Source organism: Lampetra planeri, chromosome 35, assembly GCF_965212315.1.
Source record: "Lampetra planeri chromosome 35, kcLamPlan1.2.h2, whole genome shotgun sequence".
NCBI classification, from domain to species: Eukaryota; Metazoa; Chordata; class Hyperoartia; order Petromyzontiformes; family Petromyzontidae; genus Lampetra; species Lampetra planeri.
In genome coordinates, this window is record NC_136141.1 from 9,607,954 (window position 1) to 9,632,681 (window position 24,728).

The 24,728-nt window shown below is 45.2% G+C and overlaps 1 protein-coding gene across 2 annotated transcripts in view; it reads left to right on the plus strand.

Annotated features, from left to right (window-relative positions):
• The first annotated feature begins 6,089 nt into the window (after nt 1–6,089).
• LOC144730377 (BAI1-associated protein 3-like) overlaps nt 6,090–24,728 on the plus strand; it is a 48,420-nt gene continuing 29,781 nt past the window's right edge. Inside the window, exons 1-12 of one of the 2 annotated variants that reach the window (XM_078611157.1) lie at nt 6,090–6,319; nt 6,620–6,733; nt 8,436–8,495; nt 9,326–9,392; nt 10,901–11,117; nt 12,631–12,675; nt 13,937–14,014; nt 16,378–16,480; nt 18,579–18,686; nt 19,132–19,251; nt 19,955–20,058; nt 21,948–22,065. In XM_078611157.1, coding sequence (XP_078467283.1) covers nt 6,254–6,319; nt 6,620–6,733; nt 8,436–8,495; nt 9,326–9,392; nt 10,901–11,117; nt 12,631–12,675; nt 13,937–14,014; nt 16,378–16,480; nt 18,579–18,686; nt 19,132–19,251; nt 19,955–20,058; nt 21,948–22,065 — 1,200 coding nt within the window. In that variant the 5' untranslated portion in view covers nt 6,090–6,253. Of the gene's footprint in view, nt 6,320–6,619; nt 6,734–8,435; nt 8,496–9,325; nt 9,393–10,900; nt 11,118–12,630; nt 12,676–13,936; nt 14,015–16,377; nt 16,481–18,578; nt 18,687–19,131; nt 19,252–19,954; nt 20,059–21,947; nt 22,066–24,728 lie in introns of those variants that run through there. The other variant, XM_078611158.1, reaches the window with a different exon arrangement.

Below are 24,728 nucleotides of genomic sequence, written 5' to 3' on the forward strand. Positions count from 1 at the left end.
CTTAATTTGGAGCTTTCGTGACTGCAGGAATTACTCTTTGGTTCTTTCGGTAAAGTCACGTATAAAGAGAAAATAATAAATTAAATACTAGCATACGACGTTTCGATTGAACAAAGCACAATAACAGAATTCAACGCAATCGTCACCGCACTTGCGCCTTTTTATAATGATCGGCGACGTTTCGAGCGATGGCCCTTCTTGTGGAGCGCTTTGTTTTTAATGTAAACGATCGGACGTGGCGTCATATCGGCGTGTTGTGAGTGTAAGTCAGCGCCATGCTGCGTGGGGGTGAATGCGGTCTGCGTCGCGTAGAGACACGAACTCGGTGCCTGCCCCCACTGGGCAGCTGTGAAAAGATTAATTCTTTGGTTCTTTCGGTAAAGTCACGTATAAAGATAAAATAATAAATTAAATAATAGCATACGACGTTTCGATTGCAACACAAGCAATCGTCATCAGGTATAAATGAAATAGCAACAAAAAATCTAACCAGAAAACTATAGACAGACATATAAGCAGACAGATATCACCAAGATACATAGAGTAACATAGGCACAGAGAGGGAGATCGTTGTATGCTATTATTTAATTTATTATTTTATCTTTATACGTGACTTTACCGAAAGAACCAAAGAATAATTCCTGCAGTCACGAAAGCTCCAAAATTAAGCTGTGAAAAGAGCTTCATAGCTCATCGGATTCCTCCTCCAGTCTAAATAAAGACTGCTTCTGCCTTCGGCTGCGATATAAAGTACGAGCCTACACAGCCCGTCCAAGGCAGGGGTTATTGCAGTTAATCAGAAATATTCAATCGAAAATAATGTTCGCTCGCGATTATTAATAAGGGGAGGGGGGTGTGACGTCACCCGCTCCTGATTATTAATGAGGGGGAGGTGCTCCATGTGGAGTGACGTCACCCGCTCGTGATTAATAATGAGGGGTGTGTGCACCATGTGGCGTGACGTCACTCCTGATTATTCATGAGGGGGGTGCTCCATGTGGAGTGACGTCACCCGCTCATGATTATTAATGAGGGGGATCTCCATGTGGAGTGACGTCACTCGCTAATGATTATTATGAATGATAGCGTCACGGAGTTTTCACACAAGCACCCGATGCTCCGTTTTGAATTGTATTATGTTTTGAATTAGATAATTTTATTTCCTCATCAAAAGCTTCAATCATTTTACATCTGGAAGACTTCATTGAAAATTACATTTCGTGTGAATTTTCTCTCGTCGTTTAGTCAATGGCCTTGCTGGGGGTTCGCTTCGATGCGGACTTACACCTGTTTGGGATTGTGGGATCGAGATAAGGGGCCGTTCATAAATGACGTAACGCGATTTTGGACGATTTTTGACCCCCCCCCCTCGTCACACGGCGTCACAAAAAGTCAGACCCCCCTCAAATATGACGTCACAAAGCTCTGCCCCCCCCAATAAAACATGCTTCAAATCGCTTTAAATTATTGCCATTGTAGTGCGTATTTAACGTGGCGCTGCACTCTGATGTTGTAGGAGAAAACATTTATTAAAACGTATATTTAATTAAGTAGAACGTGTCTATTTTTATTTAAAGTTGCGTATTTTGATGTGACGTCACATTTCTCACCCCCCCCCCCTCGTCACACAACGTCACAAATGTCTGACGCCCCCCCCCCCCTAGGCGCGTGACGTCATCTAAGGCGACACAGCTGGCCGTGCGAGAAGACCGCCGTCTGCAGATCGATTCCAACTTGATCGAACGTCTGTCCCTGCGCCTCCGTCGTTCATGCAGGGGGCGCGTCTGTTTGCAGCGCCCCCTGCAGGAAAACAACGGAAAGTGCAGCGTTCACCACAGATAGATAAAGTTGTACGCTTATATAAGAAAATATTCACTACCATACCGTGTCAACCCATACGGTTTAACCCAGTATTCTTGTACAAGTTCATACGGCGTACAGCCGTTTCAATGCGGGCAAAAAAAAATGGTGAGTCTATTTGTGTTTCTCGCTTGTGGTGGGACTTTTTAGGATTTGCGTTGAGATTTATAAGGCTCACGGGGTGACCAATAAGGTCTGAATTGGTCTGTAATGAGGTAGGCCCTGGTAAGGGGTTCAAAGCATAGGATATACTCCGTCTAGATTTGTTGCTATATTTCATTTATATACGTTCAACAACTCCGACTAGCTGTGTTGCTATTTGGTATTACAGTATATATGTGCAGGTTCAAAAACGAACTCGATGTGTTGCTACGATTGATTAAACACGTTTAAAAATCGACAACATTTAATACACTTATGTATTTTTTCTTCACTTTTGGACAGAATTAAATCACTTAATGGCCTTAGTAATCGACATTAAATAATAGTCAAGAATACTAAATATATAGCGCACACTGGGGGCTACTTCTCTTTATATTTTGAGGCACAACGGCCCCAGCAAATGGTCAACCCAACCTTTCCCCATCATATCATCTGGATTGAGGGGTTTCCCTTTTCCCCATCACCTCAGAAATGCTCAAGAACGTTTTTTTTACCCTTAAGCACGGTGATAGATGTGGCACTGCAAGTATTTTTTTGTTATGGAACTAAAAGACGAATTCGTGATCATAAGATGTCGAGGCAGGTTCCATCTCCTCAGCCACCCATGACCACCACTTATTCTTGCAGTGACGCACAGGTCTCCGAACCTCTGAACAAAGGCTGCGGTTAAGCCTCATTTTTAGACGTGAGATGCTGTGGGAAAGGGAATTTCGCTTTCTCTCAGCTGTCCGGAACGCCTCCTCCATGGTTCCCGGAGGGGGGACAATGCCAGCCCCAGCTGCAAAAGATGAGATTTTTCGCTTGCAACTTTCATCAGCAAACTGTTGACCAGGTTATTGTGGGTATTCTTGATTGGATCTGCTCTACATCCATGATGTGTGTTGTTGCACAAATGTCAAAAGAGCATTGGTGATTACAAGCCCACGGGGCTTCACAGAAGTCAAGCACCGTTATTGAGCAGATCTGGTCCATGCCTTCCAATCGCTCCAGCCCAGGTGCCTCCGTTATGACCAACTTTGGCATTAACGTCATCCGACAGGATGACTGTATCCCGAGGGGCCACTTTAGTCAGCACCCGGGACATGAGGTCATAGAAGACATCTGACTCATCAGCCTTGCCTGCATCCCACCACTGATGTTCATCTTCAGTGGGGATGGAAGCCACTACCACCAACAATCCTTGCCTCAGTTTTATGGGGAGGTGAGCCCACAGTAGCCTGGGATGCACAGCTTCCCACACCTCACCACCATGCTCCCACGCCCCCTTCATTATGTTGTTCAGAAGAAGAGTTACTCCTTGTTGTTTGACAGTTTCTTGCCGAGCGGAGGACTGTCCACCCCTCGTAGTGACTGGAGTCAGAACCAGACCACCGGACCTCCTGTATTCCACGGAGGACTCGGCGGTCTTGGTCAAGCTCCCGATAGGAATGGCAGCCTCTCCTCCACGGTGATAATTCAAACGTTCTATGAAGCCAATCTCCTGGCTCGACCAGATGGAGTTTGGCCAGGACATGTCGTAGGGGCCTGTCCCCCCGGGGTCTCTGGCATAGGCTTATTTATTTTGTTCGTTAAAATTTATTTTTTTGGGATAATGTAAGTGATGGTGGAGGGGTTTCCAGCCCCTCAAACCCATTCAGAGTCCCTGTTGGCCACTGTGATGGCTGCGAACAACAGATAATTAATGTCAGCCTTCCTCCCCAATGCCATAGCTCATAGCACACTACGAGTTACCAGCTGTTGTGGTTGTTTTGCCTGTACGGTCAAACAACTCTCATGATTGGCCATAAACCACCACTTGTTGACAAAGGGCTCAAGCTTATTATTTAATTATAATCATAACTTACTTTGCCCCACTCTCTTGAAACTTTTTTTTTTACACGGTCCGACTTTAGCAGGTTTGGTAGAGCTGCATGATCTCTGCTGAAAAGACACTGCATGTCGAAACCAGTCCATAGTTTGTTTGTGTTGAGCCAATACTGCTGCAATAAAGCATTGCTAGAAAGGCCGTGTGGCTGATAGGATATGTCAAAAATACTTGTTTTTTATGTGGAGGGACAGACGTAAAAAGGAGACCTAACGTCTGATTATTGTACGTCGTAGAACGGGGCACTGCATGTTCGTTATCTGTGGCGTAATAGATTAAACAAATTAATAACATGAAATGTTCACACTGCTATTTTAGGCAAAGAGATCGTGTTTTCTTTGTAATTAATTGTGCCCATGATGTGAGTACTACTGAAATATAATTAATACTGGAAATGTAAGCTTCATCACCACTTGGTGTAACATGTGTAGGGTCAGTGTAGTGAGACTGGTGTACTGTGAACTGGCGCTGAAAACCCACGTCAAATACTTTTGAAGGAAATGGAATGTAGGTTTGTTGAAGAGTCAAATATTGCATGTGCATTTATTTATGCTGTGGTGGAAGTTCTGCATCTGACCACTTCCTCTTGATAAAATTTTAAAATATTATCAGCACTACTGTAAGTAAGTTGTAAAAACAATATTACTTACTGCACAGTATTTACTTTTTTCTTCTGGACATTGAAGTGTCGTCTTGTTATTGTTAAACGTTAAGATTTAACCTTTAGAAATGTATATACAGCAACAGATATTTTTTTGTACAAGTTATGTAAAAAAAACATGGTAAACTAGTTATTATGATTCTATACGTGTTTTTTCATTCTGTTAGCGCTCGAAAATGTGTGTTCTTACAAGTAGGCACGTGGAGGGTGAGGGGTTGAGTGGGAAGCAATGTAGACTGATCTAATTAGTGCTAAAAAAAAATTGTATTTATAAAATAAGAATGCATTTTAATTGACAGCCATTAAAAAAACAAATGCTGTAATGACAACTGATGATGATTATGATTAATTCATGCCCACCTCGGATCTTATGTCTGCAACTACTACAATAAATAAAGACAATTGTTATTCTCACAATTTGACTATATGTATATTTCACAATTTGCAGTGTTTTTACAAGTTAAAAAAACTGAATAAGATTTTACTGAATCATCATCAACATCATCCATTATCTATCCACACTGGTTAATGCCTCCCCATGTCGTCCTCATCCATCAATATCTTGTGGTCCCACAATCCCTCTGGCTCCTGCACACAAACTGACCTCATAGCACCATCGCTGCCATTAGAATCATCTTATGTGTGTGTGTGTTCCCTCGTTTCGACATCCAGTGATGTGTCCTGTCCGAGCCAACTTTTCTGTACTGGTTAACAAGATAATCAAAGATTTATGTTCTCTTATCCCTGTGTTTCTCTTGATGTCTCTCATTGTCATTATTAGCATTTCTTCGTGTGCAGTTTTCAGCATTATTTTCCACATTCTTTGTCAAGAGTTCACGATTCCCAATTAATGTCATGGCAGGTAATGTGAGGTGCATGAAAACTTTCCTCTCCATATTGGAATGTTGCTTCTCATAATCAAATGTAATCTTCCAAAGGTACTCCATCGTGTGCTTACTTGCCTCGTTATTTCATCACATTGATGTCGGTCCACGTTCATTCATTGCTCAAAATACAGATATCCCGTTGTGTTTGCCAGTTGTATCCCTCCCAATTGTCCATATCTTGCTGAACCAATCACAATGTGCAATCATTATTGTGCAATTCCGTTAGTCAACTGTGATTCCTCTGGCAGGTCATGTCCTTTCCTCTCACACTGGCACTGTCAAACAGAGCTTTCGTGAAATGTGCTCCAACATTATTGAACCAACTCCCATTCACAACTTTGGCCACATAAATGTACGTCTCGCTTTAAGTCGAGTTTCAAAATGTGTGTTTTTTTTTCTTATAAATGTTCAATCTGAACGTGGTTTTATGAAGTGTGTGGATCATTGGCTGACTGCAGTATCTGAGAGAACTTCCACATCTTTACTAGCAGCTGTGTACCAAGTGAATTGCATATAAAGTTTTTTTTAAATAATCTACGATGCCTGCAGGACCGAGTTTTTATTTTGACTAAAACAAAACTGATAGTAAATATATGCTTTTTTATTCTCACAGGAATGTGTTTCATTGTAGAAATGCAAATGCGTCTGGCTAAGTTGTACACTTGAGTTTGGCCAAAAGTCACCCACCTCCCCTTTGCCCAAGCAGTATGTGCTTCACACACGCAGCGAAGGAAGTACTGTACGTAGATTTGCTAATTCCAAGGCTGTGCAAGAGTTATTAAAAAGGGAACTGGGTTGAGGCGCCAGTGTTATTTTGCGATGGAGCCACCGAAGACGGAGTCGTCAAGCTCCTTCAAAGCTGACATGGAGGCTTTGAACTCGGAGGTAAGCGTCTTCAACGTTTGTGAAATGTAGTAAAAATAGGTCACTTGTAATCAGCACTTTTGTTGTCACTGCAGGATGGAAAAAGGCAATCGTTTTGACATCGTGTCTGTACATATTGGTCGTGGCAAATTACCCGTCTGTGCCGTTAACGTGGCCATATAGGTTGTGCATGTCTGTGACTGTCAGCCCAAACAGTTCAAGTTTGTTTTTTTAAATTGACCAAATTAATTAAGTGTCTGAATCGGGAACGTGACAACCAGGGTCTCGCTGTATTTCACTTTCATGCCGTGTGGAATGCAGGTGGACACGCTGTATGAAGACACCGTCTACATGGTTCAGCACTGGATAGGCGAGCGTGAGAACGAAGATGAGAATAACATCTCAAGGAACCAGCTTCTGATCTATGTGCAGCAGGTAACAGCATCCACCACGAACACGGTGACGGTGAGCTGCCCAATGCTGGTTGTTGTGTGATCGATGCAGAGTTAATCATTAAATTGATCTTAACGGTTAAGGCTTGAAATGGCTTGCTACTTACTTAGCTCCGTGTTCACTGCACCACAGGTTGTGATGTTCGTTTGCCCCAGGCTAGCACTCGAACACTCATCTCTTCTGAGTTCAATAGAATTTCAAGGACACGTGTCATTCGGTTTATTTCATGAACATACGTCTCAGTGTGTATGGGCTTAAACGACATGACTCACTCCCCCCAAGGCAATCAATAGGATGCATTTAGCAGTTCATTCGGTATTTGTTTGGTAACTCTGACCTCTTGTTTGATAAATTACTGATAATAGGAGTGCTGACCCATGCGTAGTGGGAGGAACTGTAGATCGGCCTGACTCCACGGATATTAGGAGTCGCAGATGTGAGTTTTTGTTTACTATCATGGGCCAGCATAAGCCACGTACTAAACCTGATTGGCTGGCCCTCATTGTGTTAAGGTTTGATTGACTGGGCCATCATACCTTATTGAATGGCCACCGCATTTTGATAGACTTTTCTCCTATAACGCGTGTTGTTGTTTTCATAACGCGAATTGTATTTAACGCAATGAATGTATGAAGGAACACATTTTTTTTATAACGCAGACACGAATTGGATATAACGCGATTGAGAGACCGGAGCGACGTCGTCGGAATAAGCGGTCGTACGGCTGCCTCGGCATAGCATCATCACACAACAAGGCAGTGGGATGCTGCTGAATTCTTCTAGATGCTACCCAGACGCCTCAGTCTTTGTTCAGCCTGCATACGCATCTCACGTGTTATCGCCAACTGTGCTTTACCTTATAGTATATGTCATTTATTATAACGCGATTCTCAAATAACGCCGTGTTCTTCTGGAACGCAACTACCGCTTTATAGGAGAACAGACCGTACATGTAATCTGTTAAAATTAGGTTTAATGGATGATTAAAGCTAGGCTTTTACACTCCTTATCAATCCACTGCTGGATGAAGGTTTCTTTCCTGCACCGAGGTCATCGTGGCAGTTGCTTGATCACACTTTACCGGTCAGTGCAAGTTGGTGAACTGGTGAGATTCGTGAGTTGTCACTGACGTTCACCATGATGGGGATTCAAACTTCGACAGCGCGATGTTTTGAGCACGGTGCTAACCGTTTGCACCATTGTTTTTTTTATATCATGGGACCTTTTTTTGCCAAAATCAAAGTATGAAAAATATGAATAGGTTTTACCTTTTCTGGCAATAAAACAGGATTTATTATTATTTCTATTTTTTTTATCTACGTGACTTTACCGACAAAACCTAAGAGTATGAATCCTTGTAGTCACGAAAGCTTCAAATCTAGAATCAAACAGGAAGTGTTAAGATGTTCAAACACCAAATAGAAACCTTTTGCAAGGAATCAAGTTCGCATTAACCACACGTACCTGTGGTGAACAGGCAAACCAAACATGCTCTGATATAATCTATGCATCGTCTTTGAAACTGATTGGCCTTCACCAGAGACAGCCTTCTTCATGACCGAGTCTCACCAGTGTTAACACGTTTGAAAGCCTCCGTGTTAAGTTGTTTATTTGTGTGTTTGCAATCCGTTTGCCCTATTTCTTGCCGACAAGTTCGATAATTACGACCGTGGCTGTTTTGCAGGTCTTCAATAAAAGTGTGGACGAGCACCTCGCAGCTGTGAACAAAGTCAAGAATCGTGCGGTGATTAAGACAATCCAAACACATTTCGATTTAAAGCTTTCGTGACTGCAGGAATTCATCTTCTTGGTTCTTTCGGTAAAGTCACGTAAAAGGGAAATAATAAAATAATAAAAATAAAACATAAAAAATATGCTAAATTCCTCTTGATATGCAAATTATTTTGTCAAGGCGCTCTCCTTCCCTCTACAACCTAGCTTAAATATACGCTCCAAGCTTGGTGGTGTTTCATTCTTCACCTGAGGACGGCTGCTTGCGTTGTAGCCGAAACGTCGTGAGAATATGTTATTATGTTTAATTTTTATTATTTTATTATTTCCCTTCTACGTGACTTTACCGAAAGAACCAAGAAGATGAATCCAAACACAGTCAACTCTTGTCTGGAGAAAGCCAAGGGGGGGGGGGGGGGGTTGGATGGAATGCACCTGGACACCTCTGCAACTTCTCACTCTGTAGAAAGCATAAAGTTTTCATCGGAATCCTCTTGTCTTTAGAATTGTATTCTAACCATAACACGTAAAAGGTAAAGGTGTATCCCGGACATTACGTGATCATGCCACTGCTGGCGCGAAGGGAATCCATTGGAGGGAGCTCTACAGATTCCCTCTCGGGGGTTATTTTTGGCCTACTCTTCCATGCCGGCCAGGCGTCTTGGAAGAGGTGCGAGTGCCCGCAATATTCCAACCACGGAGGAGGAAAATGTTCATCATTTTTTCAAACTGTACCATGCGTATTTTGCAAACCGACCGGCATGCACGTGTTTATTTGTGACTGTGCATACGTGCACACACGCGTGTGAGTAGTATATTCTGTTTGGTTTCTCTTTCCTGCAGCCTCCATCCTACACGCTGTTTGTGGAGGTGATCGAGGCCAGAAACCTTGCAGCAAAGGATGTCAATGGTGAGCCCGGCTTGGTGTGTCTTTTCAGTTTGTGGTTGTCTTTAAAAAAAGGTTTGAAAATTCACGGAAAAATAGCCATTGTCTCCTGTGCCACGGATTGATAGTTTCGTCCGAGTCGCCAATCATCAACAGGCATGATCTGTCTACTGCTGGATGAAGGTAGCCCCAAGATGTCAACATATAAACGACACAGTGCCCACTGTACATCACAGAAGCACAATGCTCTGTTTCCTGTGCCGTACGGGTACACATGATACCCATGAACATAAAGTTAATTCATAATGATCATCATCTATTCACTGCTGGTTGAAAGGGTCTCTCGTTCCAATGTATCCATTTCCTCTCTCATGGCCCTACAATGCAATAATAATAATTTAAATGTATATATTAAAATTAATCGTTTAAATTGCAGCAAAGAATGCCGATGAATTGATACATTTGTGTGTCAGTGATTCAGAGATAAGGGTTTCCAGGAGGCACCTTCTTTCTTAACACATTCACACTTCACAGGTTCGCCCTCGCACTCTCCCTAGTCGTCTAGCCGAGCCTAAACACAACCCTGACCGTGTAACACCGACGGCGCCGACCGAGATAGCCAACAACTATCCGGCCGCGCAATATCTAGCGAAGACGGCAGCGATGACGAAATGAGTCCACTTTCCAGAACCGGCAGCCTTGAGCTCCCACTCTCCGCTGCTTTTATGCTACCCGGCACGGCCTGGCTCCGCCCTGGCCGCGCCTCCCTTCTCGAACCCACTAGCGGGTTCCAGGGACTTCCAGACGGGGTCTCTGTGCCCCTTGCCCCAGTTCCTCCGCCCTGCCGACACACACCCGCGTCTACGCTCACCGGCGTGTGCACTGCTCGTCCACCGCAGTTGCCGCTGCTGGACAACAATCGGCGCTATTACACTACACATTTATAAAGAAATGTATATATTTAAATTTATACATTTTAATTATGATTTCATTGGAGGGCCACGAGAGGTGATGGATTTATACATTGTAATTGTTATGTTAATACATTTAAATGTCATGGTGCTCTTACACTGCATGATGCCCAATGCCACAACCGGGATAAAATTGCGGGGGGCAAAAAGTGGCCTTGTAGCCTGAAATTATTTCAAAATCACACGAGGTTTTAAGTGAGGAAATCTTGTATGCAGGGCATCAGTCACGTGCAGATCTTATCATACTTCACCATGCTGGTGAGCGCTGGGTGGTGAAAGGAGCACATTTTGTTTCACTTTTCACTGAGTATGTCACTGGTATAGTGACCCACCCTCTGCGGAGATGGAGCGAGGTAGAATCATGTCACGTAAAAGTACTCCACGGATCGTGACATTGCAGCATAATGAGAGGTGGCGACAGCGTGGGAAGACCCTCACCACAAAGTGGATCGCCAGTGGCTGTTGACGTTTAAGATAATGACGAAGTGTGTTTCATTTTAAACGGTCAAACGTGCCGATTCGCGTCGTCTCATGCAGTGTCCACTCGCCTCTTCCGTTCAGGTTTCAGTGACCCCTACTGCATCTTTGGAATGATCCAGGGGTCAGGAAACAGAGAGGTGACGCCGAACGCGTGGAATGCTGCCGACAAGAAGAAGAAGAGGCACAGCGACGCCAAACCGTTGGCAGAGGAGAACAAGTGCTCGTTCAGCAAGTCCGCGTGCATGACCAAGATCAAAACAAAGACGCTCAACCCCGTCTGGAACGAGAGCTTCAGCTTGTGAGGAAGTCTTCACTTCTTGTCCGACGCCACGTCTCTGAAACACTGGGATGACAAGGCCCTGGGCACACAGCACGCATCATAATCACTAGCAAGCCACGATCGATGGATGAAGGATTCCCTAAGCCAATGCTGTCCCTCACAGTCCCGTGATGCTACAGTCCACAAAGCACCTGCACACGATCTGATTTCATCGCTCCATCTCCTCTCGGGTGGTTTTTCGTCCAATGGCTGCCATTTCCGTGCCGCGGTGGCGAGATGTTATCTCTCTCGCCTGGTATGCAGGAGGTCGTGGGTCTTATCCCAACCCTGACCCCTTGTATATTTGGCGTTTGCACGTCTCTCTTCCCGTGGTCACATGCATTTACCTTCACATTTAGAAACACGTGTTTAGAGAATTTGGTTGCGATCAAAAAATAATTAACATGATACGCCAACGCGTTGAGCTGTCATTTGTGGTTAGGTCGCTTCTGCTAAAGAGCTAATAGCTCAGTGGGCTTTACCTTGTAAAATAAAATTAGTTAAACTTTTGAGTTTTATTTCTGTCATTCCTTCCAGCGACGACGCATCCTGCCCAAGCCCACTCGCTTTTCTCCACAGTCGCTATGGTATATCTTACCTGCGTATGTCCTCTAATCCACGTGTTAACTTTTCTCTATCTAAATGTAATTCCAGCAAGCATGCATCACTCCCTGCTACTCTGTGCATTTACAAACGACAAGCCTTGGTGTTGTGCACGTAAGGAAGCCCACAGCACAAATACCGGCCATTTTTGAATGAGCGTCAGAAATTCGACTCGCACATGAACGTGTGAAGAGACACACATCATGAGGCGAGGTGGGAAAGTGTGGGGTCACGTGATGTGGGTGAGTGCAGGAGCTCGTGACATATCGAAGGGAAGGTGGAGATGGGATGCAAGGGTAAGAAAGGGAGGATATGTATGTTGAACTTCTTTCGCACCGTACGTAGCCAACCGTGCTAATCGGAGGTGCGGGGGAAGGACAACAAACTAAACACAAAAAGCAGTTCTAAAGAAATGAACTTTCAATTGAAATAATTTTAAAGTGCGTAGCTCCAGTGGCTTCCTAATAACGGGTAGGAAGAGCGTTCCAGACGGCCGCAGAAGCACATCTGAAAGCGCGCGATGCGGTGACCGTCTTTGTTCGATGGTTATGTATGTTGAACTACTTTCACATCGTATGTAGCCAGCCGTGCTAATCGGAGGTGAGCATGGCTGGGTGATACATGTGTGCGTGTGTTTCTCTGCGAGTTCCCAAACGTGCACCTAGCCTGGTGCAGGTGCTATGGTGATGTCACTGTCATTTAATTAGAAACGCCGATTGTTGGGGTTATTTTTTCTATTTGTAAATTTCATGGAGATGTTAATTAATGCGACTCTTTGCATGCCCGGTGTCTTTTTAAGTGGAATTTATAACTTATACATGTTTGTAAAAAGAAAAAAATGGTGAATATTTAAGCAGTTTTTACAATTGTTTTTACATATTTTTTTCAGAGATGTGACGGACATAAAAAATGGAGTATTTCATCTGGACATTTGGTAAGATTGTTGTGATTATCAAATATGTTTACACCGCTTCTATGGATTAGTAATCATTAGCAATATAATTGTACAATTATACAAAGCAGTTTTTATGCGCTGTACAGATAAATCTGGGACAGATGCCCACATATCCATAACAACCAATCTCATCTTTTTATGTACAGACCAATTGCAAATCTGCGTCTGAGAGTAATCGCACGGGTCTGTTATTCAGCTGAGCTTGTTAGGATATTGTGATCTTACGAAGAGCAATGTGGAGGAGTGGTACTTGCTGTGGTTAGGGTACTGGGCTGTGCAACTGAGTGACCGAGTTCGATTCCCAGCCATGGCTAAATATCCTTGGCGAGTGACATCCATCAAACAACCCCCAATGACTCGACTAGGCATGGGGAGGCCTTTATCCATCAGCGGATTGACACGGCACTTAGCATATAGATTTATTGAAATGAAGCGAGCAGATATTCGCCGACGTTAATGGGAACCTTTAATCCATGAGACCTTTATTTTTGATACTGGCAAAAAAGGTCCCATAGATATAACTGCTCAACCCGATCGATAAATGATCTGATACTTGCATTGCCTTTGTACTGTTCGCTTTGGGGTCGTGCATAAATGACGTCACGCACCTGGGGGGGGGGGGGGTCAGACATTTGTGACGATGTGTGACGAGGGGGGGGGGGGGTTTGAGAAATGTGACGTCGCATCAAAATGCGCAACTTTAAATATAGACAGCACGTTCTACTTAATTAAATATACTTTTCAATAAATGTTTTCACCTACAACAGAGTGCAGCGCCACATTAAATACGCACTACAATGACAATAGTTTTTGAAGCATGTTTTATATTTTTTTGGGGGGGGGCAGAGCTTTGTGACGTCATATTTGAGGGGGGGTCTGACTTTTTGTGACGCCGTGTGACAATTGGGGGGGGGGAGTCCAAAATCGGCCAAAATCGCGTGACGTCATTTATGGACGCCCCTTTTGGTGCAGAGACGAGGCCTTAAAAAAGGCTGCTGTCTCTGGTGTCGGCCAATCAGTTTCAAAGACGATGCAGACATCATCATTATTATTATCGGAGCTTGTTTGCATATTTTGCAAAAGCACGTGTGGCTAATGCGGACTTGATGCCTTGCAAAATATATTTGGTGTTTGAACATTAAAACACACCTCCTGTTTTATTGCCAAAAAGGGAAAACATCTATTCTTATGTTTTGGGACATTTAATCGTCGGACGTGTTCCTGTGGTCCGGTGGAGCAGGGACTATGACGAGGACTTGACTGTTGTGGACGCCGTCAAGACACTGCACGAAGTGCACACGATCAAAGGCGTCCACAGGTCAGCTCCGCATCCACCTTATCCCAGTCTGGCTATCACGTGATTCGCAATTAATTAAGCTGTCACGTGATTGGCAAATGTGTTTAACGTATTACTGCTACAGCAGCATCACACCAAGGCCTCGGCAAGGTAAGGTAAAAGGTCAAAAGCAACGAGCCTACCTTTATCCGACCTTTTACCTTACCACAATACAATCACTCTACCCTTACCTTTTACCCTTTAGCAGGTAAGGTAAAAGGTCAGAAGCAACGAGCCTACCTTTACCCTACCTTTTACCCTTACCCCATACAAATGACCCGATTACAGGGTAATTACTGGGGCACTACACATGAACAAGGTAAATGCTAGGTAGAGCGCTTTATACATATAGAATAATCTCGATGATTCCAATTCTAAATGGAGGCCACGGACTGCGCCACGGAGCTTTTAGCGAGCGGTAAACAAGGCAGTAGGTAAACAAGGTAGTAGGTAAACAAGGTAGTAGGTAAACAAGGTAGTAGGCAAACAAGGTAGTAGGTAAATAAGGTAGTAGGTAAACAAGGTAGTAGGTAAGCAAGGTAGTAGGTAAACAAGGTAGTAGGTAAACAAGGTAGTAGGTAAACAAGGCAGTAGGTAAACAAGGTAGTAGGCAAACAAGGTAGTAGGTAAATAAGGTAGTAGGTAAACAAGGTAGTAGGTAAGCAAGGTAGTAGGTAAACAAGGTAGTAGGTAAACAAGGTAGTAGGTAAACAAGGTAGTAGGTAAACAAGGTAGTAGGTAAACAAGGTAGTAGGCAAACAAGGAGGTAGGTAAACAGGGTAGTAGGTAAACAAGGTAGTAGGCAAACAAGGTAGTAGGTAAGCAAGGTAGTAGGTAAACAAGGTAGTAGGTAAACAAGGTAGTAGGTAAACAAGGTAGTAGGTAAACAGGGTAGTAGGTAAACAAGGTAGTAGGTAAGCAAGGTAGTAGGTAAACAAGGTAGTAGGTAAGAAAGGTAGTAGGTAAACAAGGTAGTAGGCAAACAAGGTAGTAGGTAAACAAGGCAGTAGGTAAACAAGGTAGTAGGTAAACAAGGCAGTAGGTAAACAAGGTAGTAGGTAAACAAGGCAGTAGGTAAACAAGGTAGTAGGTAAACAAGGTAGTAGGTAAACAAGGCAGTAGGTAAACAAGGTAGTAGGTAAACAAGGTAGTAGGCAAACAAGGTAGTAGGTAAACAAGGCAGTAGGTAAACAAGGTAGTAGGTAAACAAGGCAGTAGGTAAACAAGGTAGTAGGTAAACAAGGCAGTAGGTAAACAAGGTAGTAGGCAAACAAGGCAGTAGGTAAACAAGGAGGTAGGTAAACAGGGTAGTAGGTAAACAAGGTAGTAGGTAAACAAGGAGGTAGGTAAACAGGGTAGTAGGTAAACTGGGTAGTAGGTAAACAAGGCAGTAGGTAAACAAGGTAGTAGGTAAACTGGGTAGTAGGTAAACAAGGTGTTTACCGGGTAATACTTCTCGCTACCTTTACCCTACCCTTTACCTTACCCCTTGGCATGTCGACACCTTTACCTTTTCCCTTTTACCCATTAAAAATGGTAAACTACCTTACCTTGCCGAGGTCTAATTATACCGGTGTGTTGGAGAGCGATCCACACACATTTAACAATTGTGTACGGGTGTTTTGCTGGTTGTTACAACCAACATTATCACGAAGTCGCCAGCATTGTGAAAACGTCCTGCAGTCCATTAGTTCGCCGTGTCGGGTGGAGGAGGGTTCATGACACAACATTTTACTTACCTGATATGACCCAAAAAAAAATCTGTTGTGAATCATACCATTAGTCACGAAAGCCTATGTGGTTAACACGTGGTCTATTTCTGCGACCTCACACCAGCACCGTAAACCTTGCACGATTGAAACTAGGCATGTAGGCAGTCCTTCAATTAAGCCAGACCAATCTCACTCGCTTAGACACTCACTCGTACAGTCTGGCGCGATGTGCTGAGATACATTTCTGGATACCAAAATGTTTAAAAAAATTTCATGTGGAGAGACGAACTAATATGAAAGAGATAAACACATGTGCTGATCCGTTTGCTGTTTACATTCTCCACAGTGATGCTTTTTATTGATTTGCACATAATATTATAGGAATATAGTGCACAATGATATCGCTTTATTATGATGGATAGACATACCTGGAACTTTATGGATACTCCCCATTCCAAGCCAGCCTCGATTCAATCCGGAAAATAACACTCGTTAATGTTAATGGCCAAACATATCCCAATGCGCATAGACACCTCGAGACTCGGTGCGGCTTTCCTGGACATGCAATAAGGATTGCAAATTATTATGATTATCATTATTTGACGACATATGCCACTGTGTACTATGTGTAAGGTATTTGAAGCAGGTGGTCAAGTCGGTGAAGAGCCACTCAGCCAAGGAGGAGGACGACGACGCGGCGGACGATTTCCTGGGCTGCGTTGACATCTCCCTGAAGGTCAATTCGGGGGCCCTCGCCTCCCAACTAACCCGGCGCACGCACGCACACGCGTGTCCGTCACCACGCGTGGCGAATCGCGATCAGAACCTTTGTTAAGGACTGGAGAAGTCTGATGAGCCAGGAAGCTCTTTTATCGCAGGTGTCCAGTAGGGAGGGGGTCAGCAGGTTTATGTCAACCAAAAAAAACAAGAAAGGATACAGGAGTGAGATAGAGACAGGTTAAGCAATTAAATCATCAATTCCCACACCTCCGATTAACACGGTTGACTACGCATGGTGCGAGAGAAGTTCAACATACATTTATGCAATATAGATTAAGCGTGCAAGTACAAATTGCACTTGTATATACATTTTTGCAGATTTGTAAGCTTGGGCAAGGCAGCAAAACAACAATAACAACAATGCGAGAGCATACCAAGACAATACAGATGACAGCGGGAGAGCACTGATGGGTTGCTTGAGGGCTTCAGTTTACAAAGGGATGCTTGATGTTTTGTTGGTGAACATCATCACAGCTTCAATAAATGTACTGTGTACCTAATACAGCCGAGTGAACCGCACGGTTCAAACGTTGGCAACGTTTTTCATTCACTGACGATAAAAGTGTTTGCCAAAAAAACCCACCAAAAAAAGCAGCAGTTGCTCTTTCGGCAACTTAACAAACGCGCGGCACCCTTTCAAATCTCAATACGATGCATGCTGCCATCTACATGGTGAACAATCGGAGGTGTAGAGAAAGGAGACTCATGCAATTACTACAAAGTGTGTATATAGTTGTAGTTTGGCTGGGTCATGTAGCCTGCATACCCAGCCACTGCATGCCTAAACAGCTTTTGTTCAGCCGGATAGAGGGGGCTAAATGGGCGCGACACGGGCTAGAGAGGAGATGGAGCTGATATGGTACAAGAGGACGTGGAGCTGAGTGGATTTGCCGATGACTGGTACCAGCGGTATCAAGATCGGCCTGAGTGGAGGAGGCTCGTGAAGGACGATGCTGGGCAGTTGGAGGCAGTCGCCCTCCAGCAACAACGAAGGGCAGAAGAGCGACGCTCACAACAACGAGCGGAGCGCCGGGTGGCTAAAGCACAGCAAGTTGGCACAGTAGGGGGCACAGGTGGTGCATCTGCCAGTCATCTCAGTCAGTCATCCCATAGCACCTGGGTCTGCCCCCTGACCTCCTTCCAGCGGGCGTTCGACACTCCACGTGGCCTCAAGGTGCACATAGCCTGGCACAAGCGTCGTGGTGACGTCACCGCTACATAGTGGCGAATGGCGGTTGTTGTTGTTGTAGTTTGTATAATAATCTATAACATTTAACACGTAGGCTTTCGCGACCAATATTATTCATAATAAACGTTTTTGGGTTAGATCGCGTTATTTATAAATGTGTCGTAACCCTCCACCACCCAACACGGTCATTCAGTGTCACGTTGACAAAGGACAAATAGTTCACTACTTTAGTCCAGCGGTGTGTTGAAGAGTGAATCCACAACATTTACAATTGCATTTTTGGCTTTTTTTTTACTATTTTTTTGACAATTTTTTTGTACACATCATCAAAATAAAATATGTAGCGTGCAAGAAAGCGTACAGTACTGTATTGCACTATCAGTGATGGTATGACTTAGGGATTTTTAGAATCATGAAAAATAACGTCTTTAATACAATTGCAATACGGTACGACGTTAGTAATGTTCTGTTGATTGATATCAATACGAGTGCACAGTGAACGCACCTCGCGTGCTCTGCTCAGCCCGCCAGTTCGGTGCCCCGCAGGGGCGGGGACCTTTTTTCTGCCAAGGACCATTTGGATATTTATAACATCATTCGAGGGCCATACAAAATTATCAACTTAAAAATTAGCCCGTTATATTTGGTCAAACATTTAATTAACTCACCCCGAATGTGATGGCTGGAACTGCTTCTCTTTGGCGAGGCGTGTGATGTTAGCTGCGTATTGATGATGTTGCTACTCGCAACTGCTTTTCCAGGTTTGCTCCTAGATTTATTGAATTTCGAGTCCCGCCTGCGGTTGCCTTGGCAGGGCCAGATCAAATGATTTTGCGGGCCGGACGTTCCCCACCCCTGCCTACAGGAACTATCGTTTGCTGGAAGGGAGGAGTGGTTCCATTTGCAGAAGCAGCCGAGCTTCAGTAACGTGTCCGGCGACTGCCACCTCTCGCTCCACATTTCTGCCAAAGAGGTGACGAGCGTCAGAGTGCGCAACACGCGGAATGGATGACGACCGACGGTCAAGAGTTAAAAGCTGAGTGGCCCGTGGTGGATAATTAAAATTAATCGTCGTGAAAAATAAGAACAGACGTTTTACCCTTTTCTGACAATGAAACAGGAGGTATATTCTTGGTTCTTACGGTAAAGGCACGTAGAAGGGAAATAATAATATAAATATAAAACAATAAAAATTCTCACGACGTTTCGACTGCAACACAAGCAATCATCATCAGGTGTGAAATCAACAGCAAGAAAATGTTAAAAAAGTGGCGGTTTTTCAAATTTTCTCAGCAAGAAAATTAGAAAAAAGTGCCGATACTGACGCGTAATGTCTTGCGGCAGAATGTCAGAATCAATCAGAATCGTCATTTAGACTGGAGGAGGAATCCGATGAGCTATGAAGCTCTTTTTCACAGGCGTCCAGTGCGGGCGGGTCGGCGAGTTACAACAGCAATGCTCCGCCAAAGCAGAGGCACCCTCTGAAGATACAGCTGGTGCTTCTCACTGTGCTGCTGCGACATGAACTCAAGGTCATGGTAAGTCTCTTCTCGCTTCAACGGCATCGAGCGCCACTCCGTTGCGTCTCTGCACATTTGAGCCATGACCGGGTTTGAGGGACCCCTGTGCCAACAATAATTGCCACTATTTCTAGATTTGAAGCTTTCGTGACTGCAAGGATTCATACTGTTAGGTTTTTTCGGTAAAGTCACGTAGGTAAAAATAAATAAACAATAAAAATAAATAAGAGAAATAATAATAGAAATAAAATAAAAAATCACGACGTTTCGGAGGCAACACAAGCTTCCTTCATCAGGTGTAAAAAGGCACAGCAAAATTACTGTAGTGAGAGTTATTTGTGACGGGACATTAATATATAGGGTAAGAGGAGGGGGGAGGAGCCAAGGAGGACGGGTGCAGGATGGGGGGGGGGTTTGGGGTGTGGGTGGAGCCAGGAAGGTGAAGGTGGTCCTAAAAGACGGAGTCATGGATGGTCCTTTAGGACCACCTTCACCTTCCTGGCTCCTACGGTTATTTTGCTGTGCCTTTTTACACCTGATGAAGGAAGCTTGTGTTGCCTCCGAAACGTCGTGATTTATTATTTTATTTCTATTATTATTTATATTATTGTTATTATTTATTTTATTGTTTATTTATTTTTACCTACGTGACTTTACCGAAATAACCTAAGAGTAATAATTGCCACGGCGACTTCTTCACCTCGCGTGTCACTCCGCACAGAGGGAGGTTCAAGATTGGAGTGGCGAGCTGAGCACGGGGGCCACACGGATATTGGCGCTGAACAGCATGCAAACGGGCTTGACGTCGTCTCAGAAAGCCATGGCGTGAGTGCCTCTCCGTTGTGAACTTCGCAACGAATTCGCGACCCGCACGGGCTGTGAACCTCAGCGGCTTCTCGTTGTATCCACGCATGACTCTCTACGAACCGGTTCTTTAAATTAATTTTTTTGTTCCTGTGAGTTTTTTTTTGTAGATATTTCATCCGTAAGCAATGGTGTCTGTTTTATTAATGAATTATTTTTTACTTATCTATCTATTTATTAATTGTTTATTGCTTTAATTCAACAAGAGCCCGGTACAGAACTCGAGCAGAAACATGGGAAAGGTGGGGGGGGGACACAGGAATTCTACGGGCGGGCACCCGAACAATAAAGCTCAGGGGCCGTCCATAAATGACGTCACGCACCTGGGGGGGGGAGGGTCAGACATTTGTGACGATGTGTGACGAGGGGGGGGGGGTTGAGAAATGTGACGTCACATCAAAATGCGCAACTTTAAATAAATATAGACAACACGTTCTACTTAATTAAATAAAAAATATTTTAATAAATGTTTTTTCCTACAACATCCGAATGCAGCGCCACATTAAATACGCACTACAATGACAATAGTTTAAAGCGATTTGAAGCATGTTTTTATTTTTTGGGGGGGGGGGGTCAGAGCTTTGTGATGTCATATTTGAGGGGGGGTCTGACTTTTTGTGACGCCGTGTGACGATGGGGGGGGGGGGGGTAAAAAATCTTCCAAAATCGCATGACGTCATTTATGGACGGCCCCTCGGGTAAAGTGGAGAGAAGTTCTAGATTTGAAGCTTTCGTGACTGCAAGGATTCATACTTTGTTTTTTTCGGTAAAGTCATGTAGGTTAAAAGAAAACAAATAAATTAAATCACGACGTTTCGGAGGCAACACAAGCTTCCGTCTTCAGGTGAAACCATCACAGCAAAATTGCTGTATCAAGTGTGTAAAAACTCCCCGTAGAGGGTATTAATTCTAGATTTGAAGCTTTCGTGACTGCACGGTTTCACCTGAAGACGGAAGCTTGTGTTGCCTCCGAAACGTCGTGATTTAATTTATTTGTTTTCTTTTAACCTACGTGACTTTACCCAAAAAACCAAAGAGTATGGAGAGAGGTTGGCTCGCTGCTCCACTTACGTAGCAAACTGCGAGCGGCAACGCAGTCTCTTTACACGGGGAAGGGATGGCGACGGGGAATGGACAAAGTTAATGGGGGGCGGGGGGGGAAGCAATGCCATCTGTTGATTCCCTTTGCCCAAAATCATGTCCACCTGGCATTGAACCCTCGAGTCGCCGTTCACACGTGGCCCTCTGTTGTCGTGGCAACAAGTGCGCATGCGCACGCCCCGCTGTGCGAGTCCACTCCAGTGCACATGGCGCCGCGGCGATGTAGCCTCGCCCTTGTGACATTGCAATGACGGTACACGCACACACACGCACACTATCTCACGATTGGTGGAAATGGAAAACTGCACCATTGATGCAGGAACTGTGTTTGGAAACAGCTGGATGAACTTAATCCTTTCCCCATTGCGAGACGAATGCAAGTTTTAGGGCGGGGTGACCCGTTCACCGCTGTATCTCGGAACACGCAAGCGGTTATCGTTAATTTTATTTGCAGCATAGCGCCGTTGTTTTTAAAGATATTGTACTCACCGCGGAGAACCGTAGCAACACGACCGCACTCGTTAGTTGATAGCTGGCGCCAAACTGCGCCGCACGCCTTCCCGTATGGCCTTGCGGGAGCTTTGGTACCGATTAAGTTATTTTATTTTTCTGGTTCCGTTCCGATGACATACATGTACGTCATTGGAATGGAATCGGAAGAAAAGCCGATGACGTACGTATGTATGTACGTCATCGGAACGGGACACGGGTTAGGACGTCCCCTGCTTGAATTTCACTTCCCTTTGCAGACGCTGGATCGTGTACAGCACGGAGCTGTGCAGCAGAGGCGTCCACTATGAGATGCTGCAGCCGTGCCTTGAGGAGATGCAGCGGACCTGGAAACGGTTGGATGCGCAGAGCCCAGAGGTAACTGCTCGTGCTGCATTCCCTGATCCTTCCCGTGGCGGCACTGCCCGAGCGCGCGGTGCAGGTTTCCCCCTGAACGGCCAAAATTGACCGTCCTTGCCGAGTTCGGATCCGGGCGCTCGTAGGACAACGGCGCGGATGTTAGAACTGGCTAGAGCCACCACGCGTGTGCGTACTGTGTTCACAGTCGCGCTCCAACAACAACGGAGGGCAGCGGAGTGGCGCTCACAACGGCGAGTGCACAGACCTGGCAGCAGATAAGAACGGGTGTTTACTTCTCCGCATTGGTTTCCAGTTGAAACCCGTGGTGGAGTTCTAAGATTTTCCGACTTATGTTCAAGGCTTTAAATTGGCCCAAGAGTTGATTCAGCCACACGCTCCACTATTCAGTCACACGCTCCACTACCCAGCCACACACTCCACTATCCAGCCACACACTCCACTACCCAGCCACACGTTCCTCCACTGGGATCTCTGAGATCCACCAATTGTTCCCTACTGCGCGTGGTGACCACGCTGCAGGCTTTGACGCTGGGGAGACCACGCGGCTTTTGTCTGCATGGTGGCCAGGCTCTGGGATTCCCTGCCCCGTTGAGGTCAGGAACTCGCAGTCGATGGAGACTTCCAAGTCCCGGTTGAGACCCCACCACGTGTCTTACACGGCGGCCTCCTCTCTCGATCTCACTCTCGTCTTCTCCGCTTCAGTCTTTCTCTTCTCCGGTTGCTTCTCACTTATTTCCCTCTTGTATATGTGTAGGGGTGTTACGGAGGGGCTGTTATAGAATGGGATCAGATGGGAAAGAAACACAGTGGGCGTGGCTATGTCGGTGCACGGGAAGGTGCTCCCAGCGACGTCCGCATCGGGCAGCCTGGGGGGCTGACTCGGAGCTGGGATCCCCCGGGGCCCCACCCCTCAGCGGGGGTTTTGGTATAAAAGGGGATGAGCCGGAGGGCTCAGAGAGAGATGTTGAAGCTAACCAGTGAAGGCTGAAGATCGTCGTAGATAGAGCCCTGGACTCCCCTGGATCGCCGCCCTTATCAGGGCCGAACAGGATCGAGCCAGCGGCGTGGTCCCGAGAGCCAGAGCCGGTGTAGGGCTAGCTAGCCTCCCCTAGCCCGTTAGTGGAGGACCCAGAGGTAGGCTAGGCATAGCTAGAGAGTGTATCCCCAGTTAGACGGGTGAGGGGGCCGATACCCCCTCCAGTGTTGTATGTCAGTGTTGTGCTGTACCGACACGGAATAAATACGTGTGCCTCCAAACCCCGGCGTCCAGTCTCCTGGAACATTATTACATCTTCTTAGGTTTTTTCGGTAAAGTCACGTAGAAAGTAAAATAAAATAAAAACAAAAATCACGACGTTTCGGAGGCAACACAAGTCTCCGTCATCAGGTGGGACCGTCACAGCCAGATTAGCTGTATCAAGTGAGGCAATGATTCAAGATGTAATCCCTTAAAAGCGAGTTGAGGGGGGAGGGAGAGGGAGGGGGGAGCTCATCAGACTATGGTAGCCAATGAAAGGAACGTATCGGGAGGGAGGGGGGGCGAGGCCAAAAGGGTGGGCGATGGACGTGGAAGCGCTTGTGCGCAAGCGGCCAATTACTGCACACGCCAACACAATGGAGCGATTGTGCGCAAGCGGCCAGCCACTGCACCCGCCAACACAATGGGCAGAGAGGAGGAGGGGAGGTCTAATACACATGATAGACAAAAGAACGAAAATGATGATGGGTACAAACTTAGGGGGAGCTCATCAGACTATGGTAGCCAATGAATGGAACGTATCGGGAGGGAGGGGGGGGGCGGGGGGGGGGCGAGGCCAAAAGGGTGGGCGACGGACGTGGAAGCGCTTGTGCGCAAGCGGCCAATTACTGCACACGCCAACACAATGGAGAGAGAGGGGGAGGGGGGGTCTGATACACATGATAGACAAAAGAACGAAAATGCCCATGTTTATACCAATGCTGGCTGAACAATGACGAGAGTACTGTTAAAATAACTGGGGATGTTAACACTCGGTAAAGTACAGTAAAATAGTGCCTGTCAGATAAGATGGTCCAAAAAATTTGTGATTAAGTCTTTTTTGCATGGTTGATAACATCTTTCCAATGATTACTAAGTTTGTACCCATCATCACGGTTGAAATTATGTCTGTGTTTGTATATTTGTATGGCTTCGTGTACAAACCTTTGATGGTAGCCGGGAGATTTGCAGAGAACCTTGGTCTCGGAAAAGACAATTTCATGAGAGCCCACCGAGTTGTAGCAATGATCGGCCACGGCAGAAGAATCAGTTCTGCCGTGTTTCAGATCTGACTTGTGCTCGCGGACACGATCAGAAACATGACGTTTCGTTTCTCCAATGTAGCAATCACCACAAATGCAACTCAATTTGTAGACTCCAGGATACTGTAAGTCAGGAACGACATCCTTCACAGATGGAATCAGATCACGGATTTTATGCACTCTACTGAATCGGACTTGGATCTTATGTTTGTTTAGAATTTTGGAGATCTTTTTGGTCACGCCAGCTATGTATGGTAACGTGATGGTTTTGGTCGGAGTTTCATGTGGCTGTTTCTGTGTGGTGGGAGAGACAGCTTGGCGGATAGTACGGTCAGAGTATCCGTTCATCCTGAGGGCCCGATGTACATGTCTTAATTCAC